Genomic DNA, 27,591 nt, shown 5'->3' with positions numbered 1-27,591 from the left:
AGACTGTCTAGCGAGTACTGTAGCAATGTTTTATTCTTTGCTTCCCATCATTGCCAAAACAAAATGAAAATCGCACTACCTTTTGGTACTTGTCCTTCTCCAGCAAAACAACAAAGACATACAGGACAACCTAACAAATTCCTTATCTGCTCTTTTTTTGGATGCCAGAACATGTAAATCCAGTGTGATTTTGGGCAACATGGATTACTGCAGGGAATTCTTCAGCCTATAGCTTTCTACATCTGGCTAGGGACGAAAGGGGACAATAAAAAAAAAAGGGGATCTGGAAAGGAATCAAAAGCATAATCACAACATAAAGGAGTAACTTTACTAAATCTAAATGTATTGGAAATAAAAAAAAACCCGAACAAACCTGTACACTCTCTCAGGTATTAGAAATATATACTCTGCAAAGAAGATTCTTTAGCAAGGTAGAAACATATCTAACCTGGTCGACTGTACGTTGTAAGGTTGCTATCACTGTTCCCATTGCCAGCGGTGCAGCAGTTGATGGAGCAGTCATTGTGATTGTTTCCTGTGTTAGGCCAAGTATCTGCTAGCCATGGCTGAGTGGCTGGTTCACTGATGTTTAGGAGTCCTGGCCTTTAAAAACAAAGTTATGTCATTTCGAATATTAACTAGAAGCATTTACATATTGTAACTGTATTCTTCCCAAAAGGTTAGATATTACAAAATAATATCACATATTTAAAGGCTTGGGTATTGGAAAAGACAGCTTGATTCAATTATTTAATGGTTTCTGGTCTCTTATATAGCTTGTTCCTTGCCAAGATGCTCTGAAGTGAACAAAGACAGCATCAGTTCAGTTTGCTGAACTACACATATACATTAGTGTGCAATCTTTAATTGTCACTTGAGTTTGGGATTTTCTTTATTATTTTTACTTTCTGGGAAGGTTGCATTTTTATTTTTCTGTCTCTTCTCCCTTTCTTAAAAAAAGTGAGGTGAAAAGGGTGAAATTGGCAAGCCAAACAAACAAAAAATTCACACATGGAAGCGAGATGGATACGTGGAAATAAGAGCTGAATTTAGATGTGAATGCTCTCAAATTCTTGGTGATTTATGAATCCAAGTTCACCTCATCTCAGATAGTACTACTGTAGTGGATCAAAGGGAACAGCGGGTTACAGAAACCTCTGTTGCTTAGGAGTATTTGGATCTCATACTGAGTGGGAGATGCATCTTTGTTAATGAGTAAGCCACTCAGTGTTTATGTGGGTGGAACAGCAGCAGCTTGCAAGCAAGTTTAAAAGTAGCTGGGAATACTCAACATCTTAAAAATCATCCATCTATCAATGCTGCATACTTGTTGCATTTGGAGTACAGTGTATTCCTGCCACTGGCAGAAAGAAATTGCATTCCTTGGTTTCCAAGTTGCTGATTTTTTCTAGTGAGCATGAAAGATGTTCTGATGAATGTTTTGTAGAATCTTTTGTGCCTCTTCAGTTTTCACACTAACAATGCAATAGCATGTCCCAATCCCACATAAGTAGCATCCCTTAAGAATCTGCAATTGCTTTTCATAAATAAGGTGCTTTTAAAAATAGATAACGTTAGCCACACGTATTATTAATAATAATAATAAATAATAATAATAAAGGAACAGTCTCTTTCATCACAGGATTTGCCAGGCAACTTTCTATTTGAAATGGTGCAGAAACTCTGGAGAAGACTGAGCAAGCAGCCTTATGGGTGCTTGGCTGCCAGCTGGAGTCAGCCCACCATAATTGTCCTGACTTGAATTCTGTCTAGAAAAGTGATCACTTCAGAAAAGGGTGCTTTTTCAGCACCACAGAAGTGGGGTTATGTTGAAATGTATCACTGTGACATGCTGCATTCTGAATAATGCTTTAATACATAACTGCACTTGGCAAAAATGCTAAAGCCCTCCAAAACATTGCAAATATAATTTAAGGAAGCAAAAACCTTCAGTTTGCCAATCAGAGTTATGGTTTCATATGAGAAATAACGTATTCTTTTATATTGCAGAAGTATGTTTCATATTCTACAATGCACAGTACAACTGTGTGCATTCTGTAAATGCTATATATGCAAATGAATAAAAGACACGTAGATGTCAGCACCTTGAATCAATTCCACTGCTAGATTGTGGCATTGCTCCTTAAAACCAGGACAGTAAAAAATGATACTGCTTCCCTAGCAGGACCAAAATGACTGTATATGATGTAGACACCTCTGGGTTCATTTCTGCCCTCTGAGTCTACATGAGTGTGCTTTGTCTAGCTTGTGCTATGGGAAGAGCAAGACAGCGCAGTGGCACAAAGAACACAAAGGATGCTAACTGCGTAGTTTTTTTTTTTTTGAACAACCTTGTCAGGGAAAGGGAGAGTTCATCTCTGTTCTTTCTTATTTTCTCACTATCCCGGGGTGAAGGCAGCAACCCAGTGATTTAGAGATTTGCCCATTCAAAAATCACATGGCAACAGTTCTAGAGGTTTTTCTCCATGGTTTTACGGCTATGACATCACAGAAGCACATAGTGCTGGACAGAGATGTCTGCAATTGCTCTTAACGTGCCAGGTTCAGCAGCAGCAGCACAGCAGCCTCGCCTCCACGCAGCATTCAAGTAGACTGGGAATATTTAATTTTATGCCTAATCTTTACCATTACTGAATTTTTGTATGGTCTTGCAAATTAGGAATCACAAGACGCCACTTGTGAAATAGGAACTGATACCGGAATTTATCGCCCAGCTGCTCGCTGAGGTTTTAGAGTTTATTTCCACGTCATGCCACATCTTTAATTGAGATGCTTATGAAAAGGCATGTTTGAGTGTGACCTAAAAGTAAAAAAAAGATAAATGTGCTACTAAAATGACACTGCTCTGAGCTGCCCTCCTGCTAAAACCCCCGGTTTGCCTCCTGAAGAAAACTCCACCTGGACACAGGAAATATAAATTCCTTTTTTGTCCATTATCATTCATAAGCAAAAACGTAATCCAGTAAACATGCTTCAGCTAAATCCTCGATCTGGAATGGGCTAGGTTCTCAAAGCACAGATCCTTAAATTTAAAAGGTTTCCCTCTCCTTCAGTGCCCTGTCTCTTGTAAGAGATGCTTTAAATGTTTTGCATTCATAGGAAGATTTTTTCTTTAAAAAGTCACTTTATAAGCCGTTTACATCTTCAGCAATTTTTTCCAATAAGCGGTTTTGTTTGTAGTATTTGGGAACCAGCTATATTTCTTAATCTTCATAAATGCCACGACTTAATTACTTTTACTCCCTTAATCAGCGGCTAAGCCAGGTCTTTATTTTGAAGTTAAAGTGCTCCCTCTGCTGCTCATTCATTGAGTTGCGGTTTTTACAGGTTAACAAAGCTAAAAACATTACGACTCATTCTTTGGAAATCAAACTAAACATTCAAATCGTATATCCTCCTTCGACACAGAAAAAAAAAATACATGGCCAAAATTTATAAATTAATACAGTAAGTTAAACCATATCTCTGCAAGTTATTATTTTGCCATCACTTATAAGGACAACTGTACTCCTACCATCCTTACATTTAGTCGCACAGAATTTATAGCTTTAAAAGCAAAGCACATAATTACCTGCCTCCACTGCTTACGGCCTCTCCTCCTCTCTGATAGGTTACTGAAATAGTTAAAGATAGAAGAAAGGAAATAATTTTAAAATCATCAAAGACTCTGTAAATAGCAGTATTAAATTTGCCTTTGTTTCATTTGAGCTTAGACAATACATTGTGTATCATTAACTCTGAGTCTCATTCTACAAGCTAGTCCTTCAGACGCAAGCTTATGCACAACACCCGTGTTGCTGGACAACACTGCTAGCCTTAGGTCCAATAAAGTTTTACATTTTGGTTCTGCTCTGAAAAACACACACCCACCCACACACACACACACACACATATCGTTTAGGAAAGCAGGAAGCCATACATCAGGCTGAACTTATCCTTAACATAACTCTGCTGACTTCAGTGGAGTTACGCCGTGGAAGAATTTAGGTCATATATTTATTTCATGAATGGCTAGACGCTAAAGCTCTGCTCTACCTTCGTATTGGGTGAGATTAAAGAGGTATCACAATTCTGTAGCAGACCTGGCTTCCAATGTAAACAATGGCTCATTACAGCTGCACCCACCCCACAAACACATGCTCGTTCTGAACATTACTGCGCGGTACTCACTGAACGAGCACAGTCTAGAAGTCCACAGAATGTTTTACAATTGGATTTATCAATGATACTTTTTCTATCAAAAAAACTTCAATGTATCAATCTTGGCATAGAATGTTTGGCAGAAGGAGTACTTCCTGAACAGGAAGGGATAGTTTCTCTAGCATCTCAGAAGCATTGTACATTAACAGAGTGGATGCCCACATGCATTTATTTGCTGGCATGGATTGCATGTCCTTTGCAGGAAGCATCACAGTTGAGAAGTTAAGTTTTTAGGATGCGAACATCCAAGAAGACAACGTGCTATAAATTCTGCAGGTTTGCATTGGGTTTGGCAAAGGGTTAAGGAGATTGCCTCCCTGCAAATGTTGATGGATTCTACATTTTCCAACTAGGGATGTGTTGAAAATAGCAGCCAAATCCTGCTCTTTAAAAGAACTCCAAACTGGGAGTCTGCAAGAGAGAGATAAATGCTGGCAGTGATTACAATAACAGGATTAAAATGTAGGATGCATTGCTACAGGTAAGTCTTTTACTATAGGTAATGCTAAAGAAGAAGAGCTGGTTTCATTTAAAGTCAACGGAACTAATGACTGGGATCCTGGATTGAAAAAGGATTTTTTTTCCCCTTTAAATGTTTTACATACTTTGTGATTTTTTCCAATTTCTTCTTTGAAAATCTCAGTGCTATTTATTTTGCAGCGCTGACATATCTTACGGAGCCTTGATATTTTCTTTTAATGTTAAGAATCCAACAGAGAAAAATACATGTTAGCTAACCTACCAACCTCTGCAGAATTTCAGTAGCATGCTACAATGCGATTGCAACAGAACCCTTCTGTTAAGCCAATTAAAATAACAGCAAAATAATAGTAGTTTGAATTAGTCTCCACCATGGATCTCAAAGGACTTCAGAAACATTCAGGGCTGCTCTGACGCATTCCAAACAGTAAGCAACTCCACCAAATGTTAACAGGATGACTTTTGAAGCAAGATACTATTCAGAATGATTAAAAGCACATGGGTAAGGATCAACCCCATTTTGATTAGGTCTATGTGGATGAATACAGACAGATATGAGATTGCTTCATCTGCAGTCCAACTTGGAAGGATGTAACTCAGCTGCTGCCCAGAGGCCAAATTAGTACAGGGCTAATTTTGAGCTAATATGCCCGGCTAATGTGAGACTGCAGAGGAGGGGGTAGGTGGTTTTTACCTTGCCTGGAAATACACGTCCTGTGAGTCTCATGGACCTCTTGTGAAAAGAAGGGATTTAGAACAAAGAAGGAAGAGACAATCTGTCTGCTTGGTCAGGCTGCAGCTGAAAGCAATGCATGCAGTTGACTGGTGAGTACTGGCTGCATTGAACTGTGTCTACTGCAGAGGAAGAGCCACTGAACTGCCAGACTGTGGGACAGACTGAAGGTCAGCTCTACAGAAGAGGAAGACTCTCACGGACTTTGGTGGGCTACGGCCCAGGTTATGTCACATTTTGTGCATTTCCAAGCAAAATGAAACTCTGAATTTGAAATGTACCTCTGTTTATTTCGAGCAGGGTGCTTCTTTTAAAATTTTGTAGCACAAATACAGTTTAAGGCAGCAAGCAAAGAAACCTAACTGCTGTAACACTTCCATATTTTTGTAGTTTCCAAAGCAGGTAACTACTAGGATGCTGGATTAACACCGACTCAAAAGAAAAGAAGCAAATGTTTCACCAACTAAAATCCCACTGATTCCTTCTCAAGTCAGCACATCTGGGCTCTGCTAAAGTCATTCCTTCTCCCTCAGAAGCACCCTTCACATGGCTAGATGAAGAAGGCCATACTACTTAGCCCGTTGCAGGAAGAGAGCCCAGGTTCTACACACTGATGGGATCATGCTACAAAATGGTACACACTAGTGAAAAAAAATATGTGTCAGCTAAAAAACAAATACATACCACTTAGAGAACAAAATAATGATACCTGTCATTAATGAAATTGTTTAAAAACCCTTCAGAACAGCTGGGCTGGTTATGTCAGAAAAAAGAGAAACAGTATCACAAACACATGCTAAAGTAACAAAGAAGGGGGGAAAAGTGCAAATATATACCTGTTGGTGTGAAGGTAAAAGACGGGACTGAAAAATCAAAACAAAATACAAACTGGTTATTAAGCTGAAGAGAGAAAGGGAAACATACCACATTAGTATAAATCTAGCAGACAGCTGAACATAAAACAAATGTGTATAACTAACCCAGTAGTTCAGTCACATTGATATAGAAAACAAATCTAATCTGTGATTCAGAAAGTAGCTTGTCTCTGCAGGTACCATTCTGGGGGAAAAAAAAAAAAGCAAAAAAAAAAAAAGTTTGATATTCTATTGTACCCCTGAGGGAACTGGGCTGTGGTTTAAGCCTTTCAAGTACCCCTCAGTTTGGCATTTTAGGTTTTTCTGAAAATTCTAGCAGAAACACTCCCCCACCCCCTTAATCATTTTAGAATGCAGAATGACAGATTCCTTAACAAGGCCTTATCAAAGTCCTGTTGAATCTTATCTGCAGTTCACTAAGTAAATGCTCATTATGCTGAACTAATAGGCACACTGAAGTATTCAGTAAGGAAATAATAATCATATAAAGGAACAAAGAGAACTGCTGTTTTACTGTCTCTGAATCAAGAACGGCCCCAACTCTCACTCCAATCAAGGCACTAAAATCTACTGCAGCAATTAATTTTTGTTTTCATAGATGAGACTGTTAAACAGTTATTATCTTTTTTTCTTAAATAATTAGAGAAAAGGTAAAAAGATCTTCATAGGTGTTACACTTTTCTACCTTTCAACCCCTGGCTTTAAGAGGGAAAGGTTAACAGCAGAACAACGACATTGCTTGACAATCTTCACTCTCACAGCTACTATAAATCCTCTTTGGATCAATAGGGTGTCTAATCCAAATACAAAGCACCAGCATCTGCTCTTCCTATTAGCACATGCTCCCCCTCCTGTTGACAAGACAGTATAGTTTTTCTATCACTGATGGGCTGAAAAAGGCCAACATTGCCCTTTTTGATCTAACAACTGCAGAGAGAAACGTAAGAGAAACAATAAAATATTCACTGAAAGTAGCCTTGAGACAGAATTTGATCAGCAAACCTGGCACAGAAAGGAAAGGTTCTGGCTAAGAGAACCCCTGGCTTAATCTAATTTTTACAGTAACTCTGATGTTTGGGGGGAGTCATAAGTGTCATCTTGTTATAATTTAGGACATGCTGCAGTTCTTTTTCTCCTTTTACCAAGCCAATTTATTTCCAGGGATATGACACTAAGCAAAAAAGGAAAACCTCTGAGCATTTGCCTGTTTCAGGCTTCATTTGTAGCAGAGCTCTTTATCTTGGGAATTCCATTGTATTTTCTTTGAGCTAGGCCTTTTCACAGAGTCAAGTTTAATTTAGCTACATTGAAAAATGTAGAACCATAGTAACAGGGTTTCATTAAAATAGAAGGCACATTTAAACCAGAGCTATTCAAAAGAGAATCAAGTGTCTCAAAATTAATTTGCAATCACAAGGACACGAAAAAAAAATATCTTAAACTACTGTCTCATTGCTCTCCTGTGAGCTAAGTACTAAACCTAGTTTGGTTTCTTAAGGAACTGAGGAACAGATGAACAGAGGTTCAACTAAATGAAATCTTTATCGCTACCACATGAAAGAACAACTTAATTCTCAGAGCTTCTATTAATAAACTCTTCTGAGTGTGTAAGAGTGCTAGTACAATATGTATGTGTGGGAGTAGCGAAGTATTTTAACAGATGTCAGGCCTGAAGCTAAATATAAAAATAAATAAGTAAATGCAAGACTCAAGAAAGTTTGGGCTTGCAGTCATGACTTGATGCACTGCAGAGCGACAAAACCACTTTGCAATTTATATTGCACTAAGGATAGCTTTTTTTTTTCTTAAGGAACACTTACAATGGAAAGTACACATTTTCCATGGACTTCCATTAAAATCCCCGCCAAATTGCACAAAAGATATTTTTACAGATATTGAAAAACACAGCTGTTTTGAACAATAGCTGATGTCACAAAAGTAACCATTTTTAAGGACAAATTGCACGTCTTTTGCTTAATCATAGGTACTGTTGAAAGCATAGTGATGTTAGTTTGATAGAACTGTAGAAAGGCAGCATGGCAGCATGCTATTAGTAAAACAAAACAGAGCAGGCCAGTGCAGCAGCATGTTGGGGTCTGTCTTATCTAGGAATCCCTAGCAGAACACAACCAAGAGTGAAATTCGCTCCTGGTTTCTGCAGTTACAATTCTGCCACAGCCACTGTGCCTGAAGTCTATGGTGAGCGTCAACACTTAAACAGCACAGAGGACACCTTCAACTCCACAACACTCTCCAGAACTATTTCTGTGGTTCCACTCACTCGATTGCTGTTTTTAGCACCGCTGCTTTTTCACAGTGACACGGTGCTCCTGTTTGGAAACATTTGCGTTATTTTTTCCTATCTGCCTTGCCCATCACACATACACACCCGAAGTAACTAAACAACATACGCTCATACATTGGGATGTGTGCACCTTTCAAGCTTGGGTCTTTGGCTTGCTAAATATCACTTTTGCCTCTATTCCTTCAGAAGCAGGATCTCCCATTGCCTGATTCAGTCCAGAATTCACAGTTCTCACTCTGTGAGTGCCTATGAGGTCCTGCTTTGAGATGTAATGAACTGCAGCTTACTGAATTCAGCTTTAACTTTGGGTTTTAATCAAAAGACTATTGAATCAGGACAAATCAAGTTTTTATTCCAGAAAATCTTCGAGGTAGCGGTTCTAATTTCTTTTGTCACAGAGCATACTGTAAAGCAATGCTCATCCACCAACAAGCTGATATAAAAGGTATTGATAACACGAAAATGAAGAGGGCTTTCAGTTAGTCCCACTGCTACCATTCTAACCAAATGCAGATGGCAAGATGAGAGAGCCCCAGAATTCAGTCCCAGCAAAGGGTCTTACAACAGCATTTACGAAAGTGTCTTGGAAAATATTATTGACTGCTATGCTTTTGCAAACAGCCACTTCACCACATTCCCCCAAGTACACACACCAGAAGCATTACTGTAACGTACACCACTGTTAGTATACATAGCAGCAAGCAAAGGACCAAACAGGGGGACAATGAACTACCAAACAATTGGCTCCTTTTCAGATGGTTCAGTGTCAGATACCAACGGTACACTGGAACCTCCATCTTTACACTTCTCATTCGTAGGAGTACCTTTATGAAAAGCTAGTCTAGGTATTTTTCTAAAGGCTTATCCTTTAAAGCCAGGTTTAACACGTTTTGTGCTTCCTGCACTGGCTCCTGATCCGCACTTCCTGAAAGTACTGAAGCAATTCGATAACTCCTGCATCGAGTCTTAGAAGAACAAGAGACTGATAATCAAGTAAAAATAGCCAGTGAACAGGCATTCAGCAGCCAGAGGACCGAAATATATGATATGGCACCTTTTCTGATACCAGCGTAAGTACTAGTGAGTCCATTTCGCTTCTTCCTGTGGCGATACAACCAGATGCTGAAGACCATAAGGATAATCCAACAGGCTGCGCCAATTCCAGCAATAAAGGCAGGCTGCTTTACTACGTCAGAGATCTGCTGGGCTAAACTGACTTGATCTTCAGAAGACACGGGGTTTCCATGAGAATCTGAAAAAAAGATACCCAAAATAGCCATTCAATTTGAGTGAGCAACTGTGAAAGCATGAAAAGATCTGACATAACCGTAGTCCACTTTTTCAAGGCAAAATCTTTAAGATTGCTCTTCAATATTTATTTTTATATGTCTTTATAGAAAGACTTTGCTTTCCATTCAAGACAGGTACTTCCAACTTCACTGATCTTTTTTTCTTTTTATGAAATCCGCTAAAATCAGGCTACTGGGATACAAATAAAAAATTTAGGCTCATAAATTTCAAACTTAGGGACTACTATTTTAATTCAAATTTTTACTTTAGCAAAGCAACACCAGCTTCTGAAAGGGAAGCAATGAACACAAAAAGTAAAAGAAAGCTCAAGTATGAAACCCATGTAGTCTGTTCTCTGTGAATGGGTAGAAGTCACACCCCCAAACATCCGCTCCCATAACTGTACATTCATGTGAGATTAATACTGAGGGATACATTATCATGTCAAATGACTTAAATCCTGCATTGCACTCTAACATACTCTTTGCAGTCTTCTACTTTGACCTCAATTAAAAAAGACTGAATATTTAAAAGTATGTAAAGAAGTCCAAAATAACCAATTCTGTCCTCTTGATGTGGATGAAGAAGTTAATAACTAAAAAAGGAGTTATGAACTGGTAAAAATAGTCAAGCAGTCTCACTACTACTGAACAAGGAACCCATTTCCAAAACAGTTTATCCCACATGAAAATAAAGAAAATATACTTTTTCCCCACACACTTTTAATATTTTTCAATAGAGAAAGCACTAGTAAGAATCCATCTTTTCTGCTCTTTTTGTACTTAACTTTTACATGGAAGTTCTAGGAACAGTAGTAAGAATTTTCAGTCAGTGACCAGTGCTTTCTAACTGAAATGAAGCAACTCAAAAAAAAAAATCCTTCCTTCCTGATTTTCTACCACTACAGAAAGCACTTACTGGAAATATCATTACTGCACAGGGTGAGGGCAAGAATTTGAGACCTTTACTCAGAGACAATACTGCTTTACACATTCCTCAGCTTAGTCTTTGAAATACTGATTTTTACTCTTGTGAAAATCCAACAGTTAGTTGTTTTTTACTATGAGTAGTGACATCAGATTCAGAATGAGAGATTAATGTTTTAAGGAGCAAGGTGCTGTTATTAATTCTATTAATACAAGCTAGATAAGAAATGAAAAACTATTTCCTTAAATCAAAATGTGTTTTCCCTACAGACTAAAAACTGAATAGATTTTTTTTTAAGATGATGATATGTCTTGCATTATTCCAAATTAAGCCCAAATAAATGTAAGAAACTGCAATACAAACAGGAGGTGGAATCACAATGAACTGTATTAAAAAAAAAAAACAAAACAAAGCAAAAAAAAACCTTCTCTGGAGAAAGACACCTCTATGAATGGGAAATGGTTAAATTAATAACAGCTTCTTTCAGTGAAGGATTCCAGATTTCAGATTTTGAGACACAGAAGTCAAATATCTATTTTGCTGAGGAACCACCGCCGCCTTTGCTACCTTATTGGAAATTTTATTTCATATTTCAGGTCGCTTTATCTTCTGTGATCCTAAGTGCACTTCTAGTCAGAAAGTTCGCCAGGCAGACTCATTCTTTTCTTACTAATGCACCCTTTGTGTCTGCTGGGTTTATAGATTTCATGCCTATTTATGCAAGGTTAAGATGGGTTGCTTCAGATTTTATGGAGACAGCCAAGTGAAGTTCCATGCAAGTGTTTAGATGAGCTTAAACATATAAAGTATACTGTGGCCAATGAATTAAACCTGTCACTCTCTATCTCATCTTTTATCTCCTTGCAGCTGAGGCCATATTAAGATATGAAAACCTGCATCATCAGTCTCCCTTCAAAATGAGTAAGGCTAGCATTTCTGTACCTTCAAACAGCTACGCTACCTAGTACATCTTAATGGAATAGAATAAAAGATTTCTGGGGAACCTATGGTGCTGAATAAATTTTGAAGACTAAAAAATTTTTTTTTTTTCCTCTAATCCTCTAAATCTACATACTTTAAACAATAAATCCAGGGATGGGGAAGGCAATAATCACAATCTCAAAATTCAAATATACACACACAAACATCTTGCATTTCTCAGTCAATACAAAATACTGAAGAATCTCTTTGAACATTTATGGTTCTAATTTTTTGTTAACATTAATTTCATGGTATTATTTTGCCAATCATTGCAAGCATAAGAACAGCAACATAATATATTTGCTTTTATGAAACTAGGCTTACGGCACACTGTAGATGGGTGGACTGTTAGAGCCATTACATTACATTAGCCGGTATATATTTACACACGACGAGGAAAAAAAACACATGTGTATGTGTTCATGTAGAGTCACATAAACAGCATTTCTGACCCATGACCTGCTCCTCTTGTAATTAAAAAATAGACAGTAAGCTACATATCAAGCAAAGGGAATGAAATCTAGTGAACCCCTTATTACTAAAAGTTTCCAGGAACAATGTCTTGGAAGCCTTGCTTTGGGAAGGATATCTTGCCTCTCCACAATATTCCTGTGAGATCCTGAATGACCTGCCAGGAAAAAAGCTCTTGAACTAAAAAAAGTACTTTTTTTCATCCCAGGAAGTTTCTGGAAGCTTTAACTGAGATATAAACGCTTCATAATCAACATTCTTGTTCCTGCTTGCACTCCTCAGAGAGACGTGCCAAAATAATAAGCGAACATAAACATTCTACAGCAAAGTGCATCTCACTGCCAGAGCAGCAGCCGCAGCATTTAACGCACTTGAAAATGCCTCTGAGTTGTTGGAACAGCCTGATCCCACAACTCCCTGAAAGCAGCGTGTTATCACAGTGACTCATCCCTCCTTCTTCTTCTACCCCAAGATAAGAGCCGCCTTTTTAATCACAGCTAATGTTGCTATGGCTATTGCTCGCAAGCTACCTGATCTGACTGCCTTGAAGCTCCAAGTCTTCAACTTCCAGGACAACTAATTAGATTTACATCAAGAAAAAGTAGGACCTCTAATACTCAAATGTTAAATATTCATATAAATAAGAATAATAAACCCTAACATTCTAAGCTGTTAAATGTTAAATGATTAATATACAATTAAGATTGGAATGCCAAAGATTCAAAATACAGGAAATTCCAGGTTCACAGGTGTGCAAGCAACCTTAACTTTGCCCTGTATGTGTACAGCCTATGGAACAGTACTTCTCCATATGCTTGTGTCATTTAGTATACAAAATGTACAAGCAGTAAGTAGGAAGATCTAAGTTCTGTCAGCTTTGTTAATAATTCTGGCAATTTGGAACTTGCAAAACAACTAGAATCTGCAACATGAAGTCTGAGTGTTTCCTCAAATACATGTGCATGATGCAATATGAAAAATACTCTGTAAACTACTTGGTAAAATATTACCAGGTTAAGCACATGTTGTTTTGTCTCCTTTCTAGTTACGCACGTTTCTCAAACTGAAAAAATCTCATTTTTGCGCTTCAACCTAACTAACAGCACAGAGTTTGTGAGGAGACAGCACTGAACTGGTTTTGAAGGGCTTGTTGTGAGTCATTTGCAGGCCACAAGACAAAAACATCAACAAAAAAGCTCTTTACAGCTATCATGCTAGAAGTATCTGAGGGACTGGCAGAACAATATTCCTGAAGGCATGATAGCTAACACGCAAATCATCTCTTCTAAATGAACCAAGCAGAATAATAAACTTTGAGTGAGACTTTCTTCTGTTTTGCACACTCGACACATTAACTGGTTCGATAATGCACTCAATGTTTAGAATAACTGTGCAGACATTTTTTAATAAGTAACTGCATACCATGTATTTATATAAATTATGTTTATAAGAGTGACATTAACTGCAGTTGCGGGGCTTCCCAAACTTGGTACCATGAAGAAAAATATTATTATTATTTGCCAAGAAACATATCTAATATTGCTGAGCTATCATACATAGTGTCCTATCACTGGACAGAAGTTAGGGTACAGATCAGCAGAAAACTGTTTGTTGTAATAACTCTCACTTTTACATACAGGGTATTTTTCTGATCAATGTCATGAAGTTACATGTTGTGACAAGGTAAAAAGTTCTATACAAATTCAGTATTGGTTTTTTCTTCACATCAGAGTATTATAAGCTCACAATACAGTGAGCTGTGGTTAACTCTCACGAAATAATTTTTTTTTCCTTAACACCAAAGCTCTTGCAGTCTTTCTGTGTGTAAAATATTAACTTTTCTTTTAAATTCAGGGAGAAAAAAAAAGGGGGGGGGAGGGGAAAGAAAGGTTTCCCCAGCCCTTGGAATTCGACATAAAGCTTTGAAAGGTCATTCAAAGACCAGGAGAAAAATTCAGAAGCCCCAGGGGGAGTCTTTTAAGAAGACACACGTGATTTTTCAGTTGATCTCATGATTTTAAGCACAGAAAGGTGATTTTTGAATAACAAGCAAGTATATTGTTGGCTTGTCCCAGGTGGCACGGGAAGTCTGGGGTACCACAGATCAGTGAGCTGCTTCATGTCAGCCGAGACAGGGAAAATGAAAGAGCTTGGAGTTTACAATTTGTACCTGTCTTTGTAACAGGTTAAGTGCGCGCACGAGGTCAGTTATCACAGCTCAGCTGATGCATGGGACTGCGACTGCACGCCTCAGCTCGCAGAGAATCCAATTTCTCCTGTCCTCCCCTCTTGTTCTGGAAGGCAGCCTCCCAAAGGTGAAGCTTCCTCCTGTCATACACCCCACTAAGACTCTGCCCAGGCATTTCTGGCAGTCTGAAACCTGGGAGCACCCCACACAGCATGCAAAGTCACATATGAGGTTGCTGTGCAAGAGAGTAGACTATACCTAGAGTTGAAAGAAAACCCCTTTTTTTCAGAGGCTCCCAAGCCAGCCACAACCTAGTCTCACATTTTTGAAAGAAAAACACATTATAAGGAGACATGTTTAATTTTAATGAGAAGTTCTTAAAAATAATACATTTTTTAAAAAGCTGATATCTAAAACACATAGTATAGCCTGTTTCCATACACAGAATCATTAAATAGTTAAAAAAAGAGGGACAAAGTAACTATTCCTGAAGGGATAGTTGGGATCGGTGATAGAAACATCAGAACTTGAAGTTGTCAGTGGCAAGCATGCAGTTGCCAGAACAGTTAGGTGCAGGGAGTCAGAGCTCTCTCAAACCTTCTAAAAGTAGCATCCTTAGTCCTCCCCCTCCCTGGCCTCTTTTCCCTCTCTCTGTAACCATGTAATTTATTGCTGGTGAAAAGTGCCAACTGATGACATCAACAAATTAATTTTTATTCTTCAGAAGAGCTACCAGAAAACTCCAGCGTCTGCTCCACCCCCGTGCTGGGAGCACATCCAAAACGTAAGAATGTGATTCCTTGCGGGGGCTGTAGGAGAGTTCGTATCGCAGGGTAGTGTTAGGGAAACTGCAGCCATTCTTCTGCCTTGATGATTTTAGGTTGATGTGTGCTACTGAAGGGTACTCCTCTTACACTGAAGCACTAATTTTCAGCAGCCTCCTGCAGTTGCCAAAAGGACTGCAACACTCTCTAGGCACTTCTTTGTGCTGCTTCTAGCGGCATGGATCTCCACAAGACTCTGGTCTCATGGGTCTTTGCCATGTAACAACCAAATTATGGGATTTTTACTACAGTGTATGTAGATTTGGCCAGGCTGTTTAATTACAAGCAAGGAGTACAGTCTATGAGAGCAGACCCCAACCATAAGGAGATGTATGGCTCCTACCAGACTTGCACATTCAAACAACCTCTGAGGTGTGTGATTTCTTCATGCTTTCCAACATAGCATCAGTAAAGGCCAGGAACCCAGAGGCAGGCAAAAGTCTTACCCTGACTGAGTCTCATTTGTTTCTTTTTTTTTCACTTCCCCAAACCCCAAAGTGATTAAGTTCCATTACAAAATTCACCTTCATTTAGCATTTACATGTCATCTGAGAAAAGGGGAAAATAAAAGGTGTTTATGAAGTCTGGCTTTGGACAGAGAAGCTACCCTATTATTTTACAGTCATAAGCCTCATGAATATAATATTTTCAAAATCTAAGGTATACAGAGCAAAATTGACTTTGACTGGAAAGCTGGCTGTAGGAAACTCTGAATGGAAGCTAGCTAAAGGAAAGAACAATCCAACATATGACCATGGGGTTTTGCACCTATTAATGGAATATCATATAAACTATGTATAATTTTGTCATAAAAATCTCTATTAATGTAATAGAAATCATATGCCTGTGTAAGTTAAATAAGTTAAAAATTAACTCCATTTGAATAGCCAAGGAAACATACATGCAATTTTCCAGAGAATATATTAGTTGCTCAGTCTTGTTCTCACACGCTGTAATTACAGATTTTTAAATATAAAAAGCGAAATAACAATGAACATGACACAGAGACAGGGCATAAAGTCCAAAGCAACATACTGAGTTCGCTTTCACAATTACATACTATAACCATAAGGTATTTTGATAGAAGCATACTAGTAAAGCAGCATATGACTACACCTAAAGCTGCTTTAAATGCACATCAGTTAACCAACAGCAAAGATGCCTTTCTCTCAGGTACATCCAGAAGCAATGCTCCTGATCTGCATGTGTGACAGACAGATGTTAAGTGTAAAGAAGTCAGGAAGTCAAGATTATTGTAAATCATCTGTGTTACCCTTTTTCCCGTACTCAGGTTATTTTTCCTGAACTCAGGTTATTTACTAGCTTTCACAAGGAATTGGTATTTATTGTGCCTAATTTTAGCATGCTCTTGGGTTTTTTTTACTTCAATAAAGAAAGATAAAATCTGATCAAGACAAATTACATCCGTAAACTAAAGTTAGCCAACACTAGTGATTCACAGTCCCAAACATGTTTCATTATGCCAGTCTTAAGTATGAAAATTCACTTGGAAAAATCAATAATCAAAAAGCACCACTGAATGAGGTGATTAAAAAAAACCGCAACCCAACCTGTGTTGTTATCATCCCCTTTTTAGAAAGCAGTTAAGGCAAGTTTAAAACCAGAAACGCCAATTCCTGCAATTCCCGAGATCAAGTAACACTATCTATTTCACTTGTCTTGAAAGTATTCCTGGTGCCATAAAAGACAAAAGCAAACAAACAAAAATCATTGAAACCAATAGGTAGAATTACCAGCAGGCTTACCTAATTGGATAAACTGGGGATCGCTTTTTACTCCAGGTCCTGCCCCAGTACTTGCTGCCACTTCCACGCTATATCGAATACCAGGAACTAGGGAGGGGATGACTACAGAAAAGGTGGAACCGTCTACAGTCTTGTTTATGTGGTATCGACTTTCATTGCCAAGACACCAAACCTGCAGGGAAGTAAGCATAGGGCATGGATAAATATTCAAAATTCAACACCAAAGAGTAAGTAGGAGGGAGGATGACTCATTCCTTTCTGCTGGATAAAGACATTCATTATTTGTCACTACTCTAACATCTGTGGTCACGGATCACTGTCCATCTTGCTGAAAAGATACTTCTTGTTCCAAAGAGCAACTTCCAACTAGTAAAATGATTTGATGGGTTTATTGTTTATTCACATTTCAACCAGAGACATCAGTCCTAACGAAACTAAAAGCATTGGTAACAGGGAACAAATAAGGGAAGCCCCACAGCCAAGAATTATTCACATAAACAATGAAGTAAGAGCATCCAGTTAAATGAATTTGCAATTCTCTTGTTCAGGAATCATTTCTCAAACAAGGCTTTCTTCACTTAAGTGCAAGGGCAAGTCTTTCATCACATTATGTCACAAGAGAACTGATGTCATGCTGGAATCCACACATTTGGTTTTAAAAAATGGCAGCAAGAGGCAAGGATTGAGTACCATACCACCTACCATTGAGACACAACAACACAATATTAGATCTTATTTTTTGATTAACATCAGGACACAGGTCTAATTTCAATTTGCCACTTTATAAATCACATCAGTGATATTAAATGATTGGAAGAAACAATATGCTAATTTTATCTCTTTAGGCCTGCATCATTGATGTGGCAAATGGTTGAAGTCCCAGCTGCTATTAAAGTAGGAACTAATCTAATTTGTTAAAAAAATGATGAAGCTGTGTTTATTTTATTTTTATTCTGTTATCTCAAATTTATTGCTCTACAATGAATATTTACCCAGAAAGTTAAATTACTTAAATTCAGTACTTTATCTGTAAAGAAGCAAACTTTCTGAGTACAGCAGCATTTTTGAACCTGTGCTGACTGTACACAGGAGGGAAGATTTTTCTTTTGACATATGGAGCTCCTGAAAGATTTAGTACCCAGATAGCTGCTCTTAATCCCTTGTGCAATTCTGCTGCTGTGGTGATTGCCAGGTGAGTGAGCTATAGCTTCATGTGCACAACAATTGCTAGGGCCCTTTCTGTAGAGCCCTTTCTGCCTGGACACTGGAAATTTTATTTCCCCTCAGGACATTCTAAGACCCTTTTTTCCTCTATGGATGCCAAGGATTTAAACAAGGCTAGTGGGACTCTGAGGATCTGAAATGCATTTTAAGCTCCCTTGAAACAGAATTCCAAAGTAGTATATACATAACTGCTGCTGTGGAGCAGGTCAGAGCACACGAAGAAAGGAGAACCTTTTTATACTCTGATACTAAGTAAAGACTGTTTCAGTTAGTAGTAGGATAATTACTAGTAATATTAGTTATAGCACTATTCCTAAAGGATGGCCCATGAAAATCATCTTCTGTGAATAAGAATTCATCCATTTTCACATAAATTGTTACTGCCACCTTGTACAATGATGTATGTACAAACGATAAAACAAATTTATGTACTTGGAACTGTGCACTAATTTATAGAAATGTTTTGTTCTTAGGCACTCAAATACATGGAGAAATTCACAAATTAAGAACATTGGATTAAATGTCATGTTGTTCAGTACTTGCAAGACTGTATTTGATTGTTACATCTAAACAGAAGAGGGGAAACCAACATTTACAGTGTTAGGAAGGAAGGAGGGATTCACACTACAATAGCCACATAATTGAAGAAAGAATTACTTTAACAAGATAATATCTAACTTCCTGCTAGGGAAGGAGGGAATGACTTCTGCTGTGATTTGAATTTCTGATTTTTCTGTGTGCTACTGACACTTCTTAAATTAAAGTGGTATAATCTTCCCTATTTTGTCCTTTAATTACAGTAGATACACTCTTGCCTTATATCCGAGTTGCTGAGAAAGCAAAGAATTCCGCCACATATGAGTACCTTTTTTTTCTGCAATAAAATGTAGGATGAAAAAGAACAAAGAGTGAACAAAAAAAAGAGATTTTATAAGACATATATTTGGTTTTCCTTGTAATAACAAGGAAAAGAACTTACTAGTTCTTAATCTCAAACCACTGTTTCTGCATGTATTTTTTTTAATACAATTTTATTTACATCTAGCAACTTAAATAACAATTATATATATAGACACACACACATACACACACATATTCATTGTGTTTGTTTTCTATTCATGGTGAAAAGCAAAGGAAAATAATGGCACACACACAATAGATGTAGGTGTGAAACGTACCAGTGTGCCATCTACTGCTACACAAGCACTACAAGACACTTATTCTTTCACCTGATAGGCTATTATCTCTGAATGCTTGCAGGTACGTTAGATATTACATCCATTTGGAAATGTGAATTTCATGACTTTTATTGTTTTGTCCTTACAACATTAACATTATTCCAATGCACTTTCTTCATGGAAATAATTCCATCTCTCCAGCAAAAAGTGTCATTGAATAAAATAACTTCGCAAGCATTTTTTCCAACTATATTGTATAACTGAAACTAAGCCGAGACATGATGATTTGGGTTTTTTTTTACCAGTTGACCGAGTTCTGAAAAGCATTTTAGTACTCTAAATTGACCATGAAGCTTGGTGATCTCTTGCCTTTTCCTTTCCCACTGAGGACAAACAAAATATCAGAATCGTATTTGATAGCTAGGAATATATGTCTATATGTTTATCCTGAAAAAATACCCAAGACATTCTCATGTTAAAAATTTTCTCAATAATGCATATTTGTAGGGGACTGGAACCAAAGATTCTGCCACTCTGTGGCTATAAAGCTTACTTGATGTCCACTAGACATTTAAAATGTCTGTAGCTTGCTCAGGACAATGATCGCTAAACAATTTGAACTAAAAATAATACAGTGTATATTGCTAAATGAACATAAATAATAAATATTATATAATGCATTTACAATTTGTTAAAAATTAAATAGCATGATGAGACCGGTGTTTGCATGAAAGAAAATTTTCTATACGCTAAATGCATCAGGTATTATACAAGCATTCTTTACTTAAAAGTTTTCCATTTGTTTTAACTGCCCAGTTACGCATAATTTACTCAGATCTTAACACTGTTAATTATTATCCCTGAGCTTTTCAACTCATTAAGCCTGTTTATATTTATTACCTCGGCCAATGTCTTTGAGTAACAAAACGGTTCTCAAACAGGTATGGTTCCCTTTCTACTCGTGTGTGCATTTCTCCATTTATAATGAAGGCAAGAAGGTAGTTGTTTTAATTAAGAGTGTTGACCCTTTGCTTTGATTTATGGAGGCTGTTTTAATTGCTTCCTACCATCTAGAGAAATTACTAAACATGGAGTTTGATACGGAGAACTGGCTTTGCTTCAATTAACCAGTAGATGGAGCCAAGCATCCACAAACAACCTAATCTGTTACTACCTGGCCAAGATCCCCTCTGCCAGGGGATCCAGGCACGCCAGCAGTACCTTATATTCTTGAACCATCCCGTTCTGGTTGTCTTCAGGGGGTGGCTGCCAGGTGACCACAATTGCTGTCCCGTTCCCATCGTTCTTCATGACTGAAACGCTCTGAGGTGGAGCACTGGGAGCTGTTTGTTTGGAGAGAGGGATTAAGAGCGGTTAAGTTTGTCACACACAATGGTGAACTCTTTTCAGAGGAACCTGGTTTCTAGGCTACACAAATGCATTCTTGTATGCCCTACCATTCATTAAGGGCAGTTCTTGCCCACAAGCAAAAATTATACACAAGGAAAGCGATGTGAACCTGCAGCCAGGCTCCTGAGTTCTGCTGCAAACTCACTGTGCAGGACAGAAGCCACACTGGTCACCAGACTCTCCAAACTTGGACAGAGGTTACCTGACTGCCACAGTCCCAAGTACTGAATTCCTCACCGGTCTCAAAGGACTTCATCCAGGATCAACAGTTTTGAAAGATAAAGTCTACAAATTGAGTTCATTACAATGCTAAAACTCAATTCCTCTAATGCATAAACAGAAATGAGTAATACAAAACATACTGGAATCAGGACAGAATATCTTAATATTAACACATTTACAATAATGCTTTGTGTTTTGCATTTTAGATACTCTTTCTAAAAACTGGATGCTTAGGGTGAATGCAGTTAAGCAGACCTCTTGAACCACCTGCAGCGATAAACCAAAGAATTTATACTGGGGAGGGAAAAGAGAAGTGGAAAGGTATCGCATCCCAACAGAGGCACTGAAATCCTTATACAGAGGCGCTGGCCGTCTTGCATATTCATTATGTCTGAACAGCAACAAAAGGAACAGCTTCATGAACCTTCTCTTTTAAGCACATACATGAGAGGGAAATACATAATTCAGTCCACTAGATACGTTGCCCCCATTCATCTTTTCATTTTGTCTAACTGATTGATCCAGATATGAAAGCCGCCTAAAAATGTGGTTTCCATTCCCTCAGCTATAGTGCTTTGATGATTTCTGCGGTGTCTGCTATCTACTCAAGATAGTGATTAGTAAGTGCTTGAATCTGACAGAAGTCACTTGTGACCAGACCATGAACTCAGCAGGGAGGAGTGCACGCTGCAGTGAAGATAAAAAGCATGTTTCCCATTGTGTGTTGGAGGGGATTTTTGCACATCCCTCCCTCTCCGCCTCTCGCCCATGGTTCTGAATATTTACTTCAGTGTCACCAAACAATTCACATAATGATCAGTCCAACACGGCCTCCTCTGCCACAGATTGCCATTCTCAAACAGCACACACTTCAAACAAAATCAAATAACGCACATATCAGAGGAAAGCAGGCCAAAGTACTACTTCAAAAAGGAAAGACGAAGACAGTCTGCCTCCTACTTGCCTTCTTCCAGGGTCTTTGCAAATTTCACTTCACTGTCTGCTCCCTGAAACTCATTAAAAAAAGGGCGAGCCTTGATTTCGTAGTTTACACCTTTCTTCAGCTCGGGAATGATAACGCTGTTTTTGGTTGGAGTCCTCACTTCAAAGATTAACCACTCTGACTCTCCATAGGATGCTGGCGTAGGCCGGTACAGAATTTTATAACCTTGAATATACTGGGATTGCTGGTCCACCTGGGAAGACAGAAGAACACACAACATGTCCTTTAGTAAGCATGAAGGAGAATGGTGTCTGTGACCATTGTCCTTGGACTATCAGTCTGTTTTATTCAAAGTACACAACCCTACTGAAGCACCTGAAGGCTCCTTGCAATGCTGTAAATTACAGGCCTGATTCACAAGTGCACCAATCTTTTCAACACTGGTAGAACCGCGCTGGTTTCTGTGGATTTATGAAAGCATTAAAGGGGGATAACTGAGCTGTGTAATGTGCCCCAGCTCCATGAAATGAACAGCCTTTGCATCCGCTCAGCAATGCAGCCCAGCATAGGCCTGACTTCTACCCACCTGGATCTGCCCAGCAGGGCAGGGGCCACAGGGGAAAAGCGGGGAGGGCGAGGGAAGGGGATCTACAGCCCCACAACTCTTGGTGATGAATATGGAGATCAAAGAGAGAGCCTGCCAACTCTCCTGAGGTATGGAAGCCTCCCAAAATCCCGAAATGAGCACGGCTTCCTGCCTGCTTCCTTCTGGAGAAGGCAAATTGAAAGGGCAGCCAGCTGGCACTATCTCCACTGCTGTGATTAGGCTGGGCTCTGTCAGAGGGCAGGTTTGTCCAAGCACTTCCTCCACATCCACCCACTCAGTGGGAGGCTCCTCTGCTGGGGGCAAAGGGCTGTTTTGAGAGGGCTCTGAAGAGACTCGTAAAACTCAGTATGGTAACACAGACTAGGGAAACTCAGCGGTCCTGAGTGCTTTTTAGGCTGAGGTCATTTAATATCACACATATGAAGAAAGATCTTAATGTAAATGAGGGTGGGACTCAGTGCTTTTGTCTGTAATTGAAACAGAAAGCTATCAGACAGGAGTCATCTCTTGTGGAGCACTCGCTGTCTTATAAATACCGGTTTCAATTTCTGATGAAAAATGAAGTCCAATAACAACAACAACAGATTTTTTAGAAGTGCATTGGATTTTCCCTATTTTAAAAAATCTCACACAGTGATAAAATAGAACTGTTTGCTTGCAATTTTACTCCAAAAAGCAACACATTTAACTTCTTCATAATCACATAAGGAATGCCTGTGTTAACTAAAACTGAGGTAATGCTTATTTTTGAAATTGCAGAGAAGCCACAGGCCACCCAAGAGACTGACAAAAACTGCCTGTCTGGAAAAGGTTGTTCTGTAAGTAGAGGTCAACCAAAATCATGCTAGGAACTCAAAGATGTTTTAACGTTATTAGTTAAAACAGGAGATTGCCTGCTGCAGGTGGCTGTACTGCAGGGGACACTGAAATTACCATGCAACACAGCAGATATTATTTGTACACTTGCAGCACCAAGGAGCCCTGGTCATGGACCAGGACTCCATTGGGCCACAGCTCTTCTATAAAGCCAAAACACCTTTTGTTCTTGTTCAAAATGTTCTGCCATGGCCTGGCAGGGGCTATACTCTGTGCTCTCCATCACTGTCCCTGCCAATATATTGACATGTTCAGATGTCCTGAAAAGACCTTAAAGCTCACTCCATCTGGATTTATTCCTCCACCTACTCTAATTATCCCCCATTTTTACTTCATTCTGCATTCTGTTTTAAAACTGCTTTTCTTAGAATTACATTTTCTTATCCCATTGCTTGGCACTTGCAGCTTCCCATGTTGTTGTTTCTCTTCATTTCTACCACTTAATTGCCAGATATATCCCACAGTAAGCCATTTCTACTCCTTTCTCTCACTGGGACCTCAGCCTTGCAAGCCTACTTGAATGTTTTTCACATAAGTTCCCATTCTGCTTGCTTCAGGACTCCTACAATATTGTTTCCTCACTCTCTCACTTCCTCTGCTATACCCTCTATGTGACCAAATTCTTGCTTCCTCCTGTCAGAGCAATATCAACACAACATCTCAAAACTGCCTATTTTGTCTCTTCTCTCCATTTTCCTAGCACTGTGGGAAAGGATGGGTTCCGATGAGGCTATATTGGTTTGGGTGTGTTTCTCAGTATGCATGTAGGATGGAGGTAACACTTTCAAACAGAATTATGCAGTATTTCTCTCCACTGACAGACAGGGAAGTGCCCATGTTATCTCATTAGTGGATTGATACACTTCCTACTGAAAGCAGTGCAAAAGCTTCAAATGATATGACAAAAGAAGGCTTTGATCAGTCAGTCCTTTAGCTTCCAGAGGAGGACTCTGAAACTCTCACCATATTGTAAGCAGCACTCTCTATGGAGGCATAAAATGGTGAAAATAGGACAAAACATAATGAAGAAAGCAAGCAAAACCCACGTAGAACTCACTCCAGAGAAAAAAACATTTGCAGGCATACAAACAACACAGCTTCTTGAAGTGCGATTCCACTGGAGTCAAAAGGTCCATTTCAGCAGTATATATAGCCACCTCCATGATATACATATATATCTATACTTACAGTCCAATGAACTTCAATTGAGGATGAAGAAAGGATAGTAGGGTTGTGTAGATGTAGTACCACATCACCTAGTTCTCTCTGGACCTGCTTGTGATCCACACCTTGACTTGTTGGAGGAACATCTGTAATAATTTTGAGATTCCTTTCTCAGAAGTATATATGATTGTTGAAAAAAGTGCATGGTAATACAAATTAATATGTAATAAAGCATATTATGCTATCACTAATAAAATTTACCAAAATTAATTCCCAATTATGTAAGAAAAAACTACACAAGTACTTTCCCACATCACTACCAAATCAATGCACTGTTGACTGCGAGAAAGAGGAGGAAAATGCTGCATAAGAAGAAAAAACACACTCAGGGATGTCTTTGGTAAATGACTACAGCTGTATCTCTTCACTCTTTCCTGATGGTAGTAGAAAATGTTCTATTACCCATTCCAAATTCCAAGAGACCAGGAAACCTATAAAGAATGGCAAAAGCTGAAGCTGTATCTTCAGTTAAATTTAAGAGCAAACTTCCTGGTTTTAATTACAAAAGAAATGTAACAACTTAAGGAAAGAAAAATTAGTCATGTGGCTACAGCTTCTCTGATGGCAAGTGACTTCTGTAAGCTGGAGGCAGAGCACAGCTGAGTGCAGTCTGACTTCTGACATTTGGTCTATCTTATAGCTAAAAGAATTATTCATATGCATGAAGGGATAAATTCCTTTCAAAGTACACAATGGTACAATGGAAACATATTTTCTGCATGCAGAGATTTTGAAAAGTATATTTAACTGAAATGGAATGACTGTCAGATGAATAAATTTATAGGGCAATCACTATTAGGGTGTCTAAAATATACATGTACTATGGACAACAGAGTAACATAGTTATTGTATTGATTTCATATGTCTCTCTTAGATCATTTTAAACAAATACCATACTGACTATGGCAAAAAAATCACAGTCTAGGAAATTAATGAAAAGTACTCACAGTGATTTTTTTTTAAATGAATCTAATTCTAGATAGAGAGTAACGTATTACACAAACTTTTCTCCAGCCTACTCTTTCCCTGTCTGATCTCCTCTGCAGTCTAGGCAAGATCAGGAAATTTTTGAGGGTTCTGTTCTCTGAAGAGACTGAAAATTTCCATACCCATCTGCTTACAAGAAATGCCAAAGCGACAGCACACAGAAATTGCACATATATATTGCCATACAACTACTGTAATAAGTCACGGCGGGTGTGCAGACTATCTTGAAAGCTGAGTTTTGGATAGTGCAGTTGATGCTGATATAGAAGACACATTAAATTCAAGTGCAACAGTTAGAAAACCTGCTTTTTGCATGGTGTTCATATTCTCAGTTTGCCAGTGTTTGGTCTTATTTAAATAATAAAGAAAAAAACATTGTAAAACTACATTAGGACAAGGTAAGAGGACAAGTTTCTTTCCAGAAATATACTTTGGGAATACAAAGCCTATGTAGCTTTGAAATTTTATCATACAATTTCCCCAACATATTTACAAGAAGATGGGATTTCTTCAAAGTCGAAGCAGCACGCTGAGGCTAGTATGTATTCAGTGGGTGAAAACCTGGATTCTCAGCAAGGAACACTGATAACAACAAAACCCAAAATCCCACCACTGAGCCACTGCTGTGTCCACATGTAGTATGTTCCACTAAACAGTCCACTGATGAGAGTATTTCCCTCCCCTCCAAGGTTTGACAGCATTAAAGATAGCTGCTTCAGTTTGGATTGTTGCCTGAATATCACCCTGTTTAGAAGTTAACAAGAAAGTCAGTGGAATACTTCTATCTTTGCTAGCCATAAAAGATGAATCATCAACAATATGAATCAAACTATTAATAGGCTTAGCCATTTGCACATCTGGCCTACACACAATACAAATGTTTCCTTGTTTCAGCTCCAAGCTTCCAGAGCAGGGACTGTCAATGAGAAACGTTGTTGTTGATGTTGGTAAAGTGCAAAGACAGAAGGTAGGTCAGGGTCCTGGTCTGGACTTAGGAGAAGACTATTCCACCACCTAGACAAAGCTCTACTACTGGGAAATTTTTGAACTTATTTAGCTAGACTACCATTCAAACAAAGCTGAAATGGCATTGAAAGAAGAGTGGAATTGCTTTATAGAACTTTGACTTTGATTACATTTCTTGCTATTGATGAAAACTGTATATATTGGTTGTTACTTTCACTCAGGATTTGTGTGGTTCTCAGATCTTCAGATCTATTAGATTCCCAGAGGACAGTGAAGCTTTTCCATGCCATTATAAACCGTTCCATTCTGTAAGTGAACAGAACATACCGCCTCATTCACTGCTTATCAGTTAGGGCAGTGATCAGTCCATTTGGGACATCCAGACCTGCTATCTCATCTCCAGGATTCAAACAACACTGTATGACAAATGGACTGGTGCAGAACACGGCAGTCTGCCCTCATAATACCACATGTTCCCCTACTCTCAGGAGTACAGAACCCACAAAAACATTTCTAAATCTCTTCTTGGTAACAGACCTGTGAACCTGCACAATCCCTATTTTCCACGTGGCCTTGGCTCTGCTGTCTGTATATCCACTGAAATTGTCACCCATTAGGAGAAACACATAATAACAAAGGACAGCACTGTGAAATTGCTTACTCCCCAGGGGAGATGAGAAAGATTTGCTTTCAGGCCAACTTCAGAACAGATGAAAAGTCACCAAAGGAAAATGCATTGCTTCCTTTAAGGAACTTCCTTTCAAAAACAAACATGTACTTACTTACGAAAACAAAGAAACAAACATAGGACAGGGACAGTCTTAATAAACCAATGGGTCAATTTCATCAGTGAATAGGAAAAGAAGGAAACCAAGCAACAACAAAAAATAAAA

At 38.6% G+C, this 27,591-nt stretch overlaps 1 protein-coding gene across 1 annotated transcript in view; it reads right to left on the bottom strand.

Annotated features, from left to right (window-relative positions):
• The window catches only part of ROBO1 (roundabout guidance receptor 1), a gene marked incomplete at both ends in the record, with an annotated part of 524,504 nt that overhangs the window by 25,642 nt on the left and 471,271 nt on the right, over nucleotides 1-27,591 (bottom strand). The window contains 8 exons of the mRNA XM_084279118.1: nucleotides 449-603; nucleotides 3,593-3,635; nucleotides 6,271-6,297; nucleotides 9,669-9,866; nucleotides 17,062-17,233; nucleotides 20,685-20,806; nucleotides 22,060-22,291; nucleotides 24,710-24,831. Of these exons, the coding sequence (XP_084135244.1) occupies nucleotides 449-603; nucleotides 3,593-3,635; nucleotides 6,271-6,297; nucleotides 9,669-9,866; nucleotides 17,062-17,233; nucleotides 20,685-20,806; nucleotides 22,060-22,291; nucleotides 24,710-24,831 (1,071 nt within the window). The remainder of the gene's footprint in view (nucleotides 1-448; nucleotides 604-3,592; nucleotides 3,636-6,270; nucleotides 6,298-9,668; nucleotides 9,867-17,061; nucleotides 17,234-20,684; nucleotides 20,807-22,059; nucleotides 22,292-24,709; nucleotides 24,832-27,591) is intronic.

This window comes from Gallinula chloropus (genome assembly GCF_964237585.1).
Source record: "Gallinula chloropus genome assembly, chromosome: 1".
Taxonomy (NCBI): Eukaryota; Metazoa; Chordata; class Aves; order Gruiformes; family Rallidae; genus Gallinula; species Gallinula chloropus.
The sequence above is the reverse complement of the archived record's forward strand: the minus strand, read 5'-3'. Positions and strand labels throughout refer to the sequence as shown.